Source organism: Seriola lalandi, unplaced genomic scaffold (assembly GCF_002814215.2).
Source record: "Seriola lalandi dorsalis isolate HSWRI2012SDOR001 ecotype SW California unplaced genomic scaffold, Sedor1 jcf7180002054693, whole genome shotgun sequence".
In the NCBI taxonomy this organism is placed as follows: domain Eukaryota; kingdom Metazoa; phylum Chordata; class Actinopteri; order Carangiformes; family Carangidae; genus Seriola; species Seriola lalandi.
The window spans coordinates 123,160-131,121 of record NW_019525246.1 but is presented as its reverse complement, the minus strand read 5'-3'; the positions used below and the strand labels follow the sequence as shown (position 1 = coordinate 131,121).

Below are 7,962 nucleotides of genomic sequence, written 5' to 3'. Positions count from 1 at the left end.
GCCTCTGGCTCTCTCTTTGTCTTTCAGTGTCCAGCTGCTGTTTACTGCTGAACACTTGCCTTCACTCAGCAGACAACAAAGAAGAAACAAGGCTTTGTGCCTGTCCTCGTGAGGCATCCTGGGAAATATAGCTGCATTTTAGGGAGAAGCTCAACCTCCAACTCCACGTCAGCTGAGCAGCGGAGGCTGAGCTGAGGGACAGGCTGGTCAATATGTGTAAATATGAGAAATCCATCTGGCTCTGTGTTTGTCCCTGTGGCCTCCAGCTTGCAGTCGTGTGTTCATGTGTAGTGTTGCTTCAGACACGTCCAGAGGTTTGTTTAAGGCTCCTGTTGGACTGACAAAGCTCTGAAATAAAGACCAGATCTGTCTGTCTGTCTGTCTGTCTGTCTGCGTGTGTGTGTGTGTGTGTGTGTGTGTATATGTCACAGGAAAGTCTCACCTTAGTGTAAAGGACAAAATCATCTCAACTCCCCCTAATGTTTACTAACTGAGTTATCCGCTGTCACCTTGACTATCACTATCTACATCCCCTGATGATCTACAGAAAGGTAGTAAGTGGACCTTGAGTTTGATTAAAGTTTCACTCTCTGTTTGAGTCTTATTCTCACTGAGTAGACATTTCTGTCAGTAATATACACTGCTCAAAAAAATAAAGGGAACACTTAATCATCACACTACAACACCAAGTCAATTAAACTTCACGGATTTCAATCTGTCCATTTAGGAAGCACAAGTGAATGTGTATCAGTTTCAGCTGCTTTGGTGCAAATGAAAGTGACAACAGGTGCAATAGAGAAGCAAAAGCAAGACAACCCCCAAAAAGGGAATGGTTCTACATGTGGTGGCCACAGACTGTTGCTCTCTCCTGATCCTTCCTGACTGATTCTTCTCTAGTTTTGTGTTTTGCTGGTGTCCTTGTCACTACTGGTAGCATGAGGCGGTACCTGCAGCCCAATCAGGTTGCACAGGTAGTCCAGCTCCTCCAGGATGGCACATCCATACGTGCAGTCGCAAGAAGGTTTGCTGTGTCTCCCAGCACAGTCTCAAGAGCATGGAGGAGATACCAGGGGACCGGCTGTTACACGAGGAGAGCTGGACAGGGCCGGAGAAGGGCATCAACCCAGCAGCAGGACCGGTACCTGCTCCTGTGTGAAGAGGAACAGGAGGAGCACTGCCAGAGCCCTACAACATGACCTCCAGCAGACTACTGGTGTTTGTGTTTCTGACCAAACTGTCAGAAACAGACTCCATGAGGGCGGCATGAGGGCCCCACGTCCTCTAGTGGGACCTGTGCTCACAGCCCAGCACCCTGCAGCTCGATTGGCCTTTGTCAGAGAACACCAGAATTGGCAGTTCGGCCATTGGCGCCCCGCTCTCTTCACAGATGAGAGCAGGTTCACACTGAGCACATGTGACAAGAGTCTGGAGACGCCATGGTGAACGTTATGCTGCCTGTAACATCATCCAGCATGACCAGTTTGGTGGTGGGTCAGTGATGGTCTGGGGAGGCATATCCTTGGAGGGTCGCACAGACCTCCATGTCAGAGCCGGCGGTACCCTGACTGCCGTTAGTACCGGGATGAAATCCTCAGAGTGATTGTCAGACCTCACGCTGGTGCAGTGGCCCCTGGGTTCCTCCTGGTGCAGGACAATGCCCGGCCTCATGTGGCCAGAGTGTGTAGGCAGTTCTATGATGACAGGCATTGATGCCATTGACTGGCCCTCACGTTCCCCTGACCTAAATCCAATTGAGCACCTATGGGACGTTATGTATCGGTGCATCCAACGCCGCCAAGTACTGCCACAGACCGTCCAGGAGCTCACTGATGCCCTGATCCAGATCTGGGAGGAGATCCCTCAGGACACCATCCGCCGACTCATCAGGAGCATGACCAGATGTTGTTGGGAGTGTAAACAGGCAAGCGGGGGCCTTACAAACTATGTATCACATTATGAGTTGTCGTGATAAAATTTGCACAAGTTGGATCAGCCTGTGATTTCAATTTTTTACTTTGATTTTTGGTGTGATTGTGAATCCAGCCCTCAATGGGTTTATTCCAATGACTGTTGTTACATCATTTTGTTCTCAACAAATAATACAATGTACATGAGTAAAGATTTTCAACTTGAATAATTCCTTCATCAAGATCTGATATATGATTGAAGGGTTCCCTTACTTCTTTTGAGCAGTGTATTTGTTTGCACCAAGGAACCAGTAAATGAGAAGTGGGAACACTGAGAGGAAGCAGGAGAAGTCAGCTGATCATCAGGTGAGGCAGGTGAATAAAAACACCCAGCACACTTTAGACACTTTTCCCGCTTCTGCTTTGACCGACTGACTCAATCCACACAATGTTGTTGTAACTGGTAGAGACGATCGTCAAACTGACAGTAAGAGCCAAGTTTACTTTTTCATTTATTTGAATTTGAAAAAGTACAAACAATCAGACATACCAGTTTTTGTTTTAAGAATTTTTCGGGCTTTTTGTGCCTTTAATGGACAGGACAGTAGAGAGACAGGAAGTGGGGAGGCAGAGAGAGAGAGAGAGAGGGAATGACACGCAGGAAAGGGCCGTCCGATGCGGGAGTTGAACCGGGGGCCAGCTGCAGCGAGGACTGTAGCCTCTAAACATGGGGTGCCTGCGTAACCCACTGCGCTACGTGACACCCCTGACATACCAGTTTTTAAGATAAAACATGAATAAAAATTCCAACAAAGAATGATGAAAAATAATAATAGCTAAAAAGTGACAGACTTCTTCCGAAAATATATTTACTGCTGACATGCACTTCTTGTTTGTTCCTTGGACCTCATGATACACATGAGAGCTGGGTCCTGCCCAGGGGAAAAGCCATAGCTGACACTTTGACATTTAGAAAACATGAGTTTCAGTTTTCACTGTAAAAGAGCATCAGTCACATCAGTTCTTCAACAAATCTACAGTGAAACATAAAGAGGTCCGTCACATGAAAAACACAGGGAAACAAGTATGTTGTCTGGATCAGTGTAGCACAGCACAAACTGATGAGGAGTCAGATCCTTGTTGCTGTTGGTACTGGCTAATATAAAGTCCACTGACCTGGTGACATGACACTGAGGTTCTTCTGCTGTGGTAATCAAAGGTGTCTGTAATTATATGAAGGTATTTTTGGTGCAAAACAACTGAGCACCTGTGACAGTGGAATTAGTAGTTTAAATAGTCACACATGTATCAGTAAATTTGAATTCACAGAGAAAAGATGGTCTAGGAGTTGCACACTTCGCTCCCACAAACAACTCAACAGTTACACCTTCTCAAATTCTTCATTGCAAGTGCACAAAACCTGTTTTACAAATCACAAATTAAGAAACTCATACACACACTTTTGCTACAGTTGCTGCAGTGAATGTGTTGCAAAACACATTCACACACCCCTATCAAATAATGTGAAGTCATGGACAAAATTTGCACACCTGCATATCAGAATGTGAATTCATGCAATGAGAGTTGCACATTTGTAAAATATTTTCTCGCAAATCATTTTTTTTCTTGGATATTTTATTGCACAAACACAAGACAAAATGTGTTGTTTGTGGGAGAGAAAAAAAATCTACAAGTGTGCAACTCCTAGACCATCTTTTCTCTGTGACCTCAAATTTACTGATACACAGCTGTGACTATTTTATACAACTACTAATTCCACTGTCACAGGTGCTCAGTTGTTTTGCAACAAAAACACCTTCATATATAATCGTCATGGTGACACAGCTGTTGCAGCATAGACGTAGAATAAAATACGTTATCAGTGTGGCTCTGAGATCATATATCTTTATTCTTTATTGAACCTTATTCTTCATCTCAAAACAACATCTTGACTCAAGGTGCACTTTCTATATTTTCCTCTGTGCATGGTGGACTGAGTTCTCCTCTGCTGTTATTGTGTGACTTCATGTTAAAACAGCTAAGCTGAGGAAGACCTTCAGCCTCTGGTTGTGTGAAGGTTACAGTTGTAACATGTATCTGTCAGGGAGAAAACACCAAAACGTCTCAACTCTTGCTCAAAAGAATATGCTTCTGCTATGTGGAGATGATGCTGTAATTCAACAGTTACCACCAGGGTAAAAACTGGGGTAAAAACTAAATACAACCTTTTTGTTTTGTTATCCTGAGAAAATAAAGATTGACAGGAAACAACCACAGCTGCTCTTGGCTTCTTTTAATGTGGAGAAAAGAAATGTTAAAGAAATAAGAGAGAGCTGTGGAGTTTGTTTTCTTCATCATTGTGGCTTGTTTATAGATGTTTTCACAGTGATAAACAGGAAGTGGAGGGCGGGGCTGTGGCTCAGTAGGTAGAGGGTCGTCCACTAATCAGAAGATCTGTGGTTCCATCTCCGCCCCCCCCCCCCCCCCCCCCCCAGTCTGCATGTGTCTGTCAAAATACTGATGGATGTTATATCACAATAGCAGTTGAGCAATGGTGAGTGGGATCTGGGTCCTTGAGCAGAGCAAAGCAAAAAAGAGAATCATTTATTTTCACTATAATTTCATCCATAAATAACACAATGACAGAATGTGTGACAAAACACCTGTAATAAAACATCTAAAACCAAAAATCTTCTCAGATGGAGGTCAGTTTAGGGTCCTTTAGAAAATATTAGAGAACCACTGCTATAGAAGTGCCACCAGGTATATAAACTCTCCTGGCATCACACATCAATGACCTGATGATTGTGCTGCTGTCGGTCGCTCCCTCCTCCACTCTCTGTCTGGATCTGGTCTTTTTGTTTCTGTGATCCAGACTCCCCCACACCTCCGCTCTGTTACATCTCTAATCACCGGCCAGCAGCACCTCTACATCACTTTACAGTGCAGCTCTGTGAAGTGGCTCATGATGGTGATAAATCACAGTATTGATGGTTAGTGTCTGGCAGTTGGTTGAGCCTCTGTGTGTGTGTGTGTGTGTGTGTGTGTGTGTGTGGCAGGTCTGGGTAAGAGCTGTGATGCACATAGAGCTGACTGGTGGGTCAGTGTCTTCACCTACTAAATGTTTCTGACAGTGACATGATACAAGCTGTGAACTCCTCTGTTAAGTTACTTTGACCAGCTGGTTTCAACCTGCAGATGTGAGGGTCCTGAGCTGGTCTAAAGTTTCCTCTCACTGACTCTTGTGTCTTCTCTTGGATCCTTTGGCCCTTCCTGTCCTCTAGAAATCCTTCACTTCCTAGGGAGCTATTGGCTGATGAGTTACACATAAATAAATTGTAAATATTCTGAATTAAATGTAACTCCGGTTGAATAAATACATGTTATTAATAAATACACAAATCAATCATTTTGGAGGAAAACGTCATGGGTGGGGCCTGGGAGGAAGTTTGACTCGTATAAAAGATCAAATCGATCAGATCTGGGCGAAAGGACGCCACCTTGTGGTGAATCCAGCATCTACATATCAAACACAGGACGTGGATCTGAATCCCGTAGTTTCTGATCAGGGAGCAGCGTCCGAGCAGCGGGTCTGATCCGCCTCCACCGCCCCCTTAGCTGCAACGCTGTCTGCAGCACGGACCCCCGTGCACGCTGCGTCTCTGCCGCCGGCTGAGGTGAGCTGCCCCCCCCCCCCCCCCCCTGCCCCCCCCCCCCCCGTCCCCTCCTATTCCTCCGGTGCTTCTCGGAGCAAAATGCGCTGATCCCCGCTGCGTTGGAGGCAGGATGATTTCTGTCGTCTCCACTGTGGAGAGCGCTCCCATAGGAACGGGCACACCGGCGCCGAGCCTCTACCAGCGGATCAGGAAGGTGTTAACCAGGTAAGAGGAGGCTGAGCAGCCCTTTACATTCCCTTCACGCTCAGTGAGGTGAACAGCAGCTCGTCGCTGCGGAAGGGGGGCTGCTTTTCCTTTTGTTTCATACACAACCTGTAACATCAGAGCTGCTGCTGCAGGAGGCATGTTGTGCAACAGATGTCAACAAAACAACCACACAGCATCACCTCTGCATGAACATCGCGTCATGTATGTCTGCTGAAGTGAGGGCATTCCTGCACCCTGTGGTACCAGAGCGGAGTCCGGTCCTGGCGGCGCAGAAGGAGGAGGAGGCTGCCGCGGAGGGTTCACCAGCGAGCTCAGGCTGTGCTGCACAATGGCTTTTGTCCTGTCCCCCATCCACCTGCCTCTTTCTCACTGTGTCCTGCATACTCCCTTTGTGTTTTTCATGCTCTCAGACACACACACACACACACACACACACACACACACACACACACACAGACCACACTTAGTCCCCTACCCTTTCCTGCCATCTGCTGTTCCTTCATCCCTGGTCGCTCTTGTTTATCCTTGGGCTGTTGGACTGGCTGCCTGGCTGCAAGCTAAATTTGAGACCAGCATATCAGGCCCATGTCAGCGTGCACGCAGTTTGTGTGTATGTGTGTGTGTGTGTGTGTTTGTGTGTGTGTGTGTTTGTGTGCTGGCACAAACAAGGCTGCACATCGGACAAGTGTAACCAGTGTCAGTTTACTGGCTGATATTGGTTTCCTTTTTTATAAGGATACCTTAGCTTGGTTATTAAAAACCAAGGCTTGACATTTTGTCTGTCCAGTTGCCTATAATGCTCATGTGTAGTCAGTGTCCACTTTGTTGAGCCTGTGTTTCTATAGGACAAAAAGTGGACAGTGGGAGGATGGAAAAAAACAACATCAACCTGGTGTTTCGAATCAGATGTAATCCAGTGGCCTCCACAGGCTGCAAAGCACCTTCAGGCTGTGGTGGAGATGTCATGTCAGCAGAGACAACAAACATCTTACCAATGTTACTAGCAAGGAGATGGATTTATTTCAAGAACATACTGGAGGGTCTTACCTACCAAATAAAATGACCATTGTAATCTTAAACACATCTTAAGCATGGAGGAAACTTCGCACATCTATTCAGTCAGGCAGGTGCGTAAGAGCAGGGGGGGCAGCCGTTCAAATTTTTTACAATTTTGACTCTTAACTTTAGCGCCACGATATAGCCGGATCGAATAGTATTTTTTTGTGAAGCATTTATACACTATTTGGAGTTATGATACCAATTTTCGTGTGTCTGGCTCGCACATGTTAATGAATAGGCCCCACCCACTTTCATCAATCAATATGGCACGTCAGATTTTCATTAATACTTGCCTCCAAAACATGTCTACCAATTTTGGTGAAAATCTGTTCACTAGATTTTGAGATATGTATTTTTGGTATTTACTGCACCCCCTAGAGGTCAGGATCAAAATGCTTTGGTAGGCCTACTCCCTGTCCTGTCCCAAAGATATCGACCAAGTGTCATGATGATCGGACATATGGTTAATGAGTTATGGCCAATATTAGCCAAGCCCCGCCCTTTGCAAAGATATTTTGGTTGATGTATTTTGTACGATCTTGCTCATCTATAATAGAAATTTATTTATTTATCTCCCAAGGTGGTCTACCATATTTGGTGTTTCTATTCTCAAAATTCATAAAGTTCTATTCATTTTACTGTTTTTCAAATTATGCAAATTAGCAAAAAATCTATCCAGGTGCCCCCTAATTGTTCAAGAGGGTTTTTTGTAGAGCACGTTGAGCTGGACATGTATGTCAAATTTCAAGTCAATCAGACAAATGGTGTGAATGCGCTCATACTTCCTGGGCCAGTAGCACACATCATTTCGAGTGATGTGGTCAAGTTTTGTGTTTCTCGCTCATTCCAGCTCACGGCAATTTGAGCTGAGGAAGAAGATGAATAATAATAATAACTAGAAAATTCCAGGGAAATTTTGAGTGCCTCGGGGGCTACTGCCGGGATGAGTGCATGATTTATTTCCAGTGTTCAAAAGTCACCCTGATCATATTCTGGTTTTGAGAAATGTCTTGATATAAAAGACTCTGATATAAAACAATGTCACATCCCTCCATCATGTATTATGTGGGAAATATCTCATATTCTGTGTTGTTTTTTTTAATAAAACAAGA

The 7,962-nt window shown here is 45.1% G+C and overlaps 1 protein-coding gene across 1 annotated transcript in view; it reads left to right on the top strand.

The window, feature by feature from the left end:
- The first annotated feature begins 5,614 nt into the window (after window positions 1–5,614).
- The window catches only part of slc35f1 (solute carrier family 35 member F1), a 35,765-nt gene continuing 33,417 nt past the window's right edge, over window positions 5,615–7,962 (top strand). Inside the window, exon 1 of the mRNA XM_023423756.2 lies at window positions 5,615–5,788. Coding sequence (XP_023279524.1) covers window positions 5,694–5,788 — 95 coding nt within the window. The 5' untranslated portion in view covers window positions 5,615–5,693. The remainder of the gene's footprint in view (window positions 5,789–7,962) is intronic.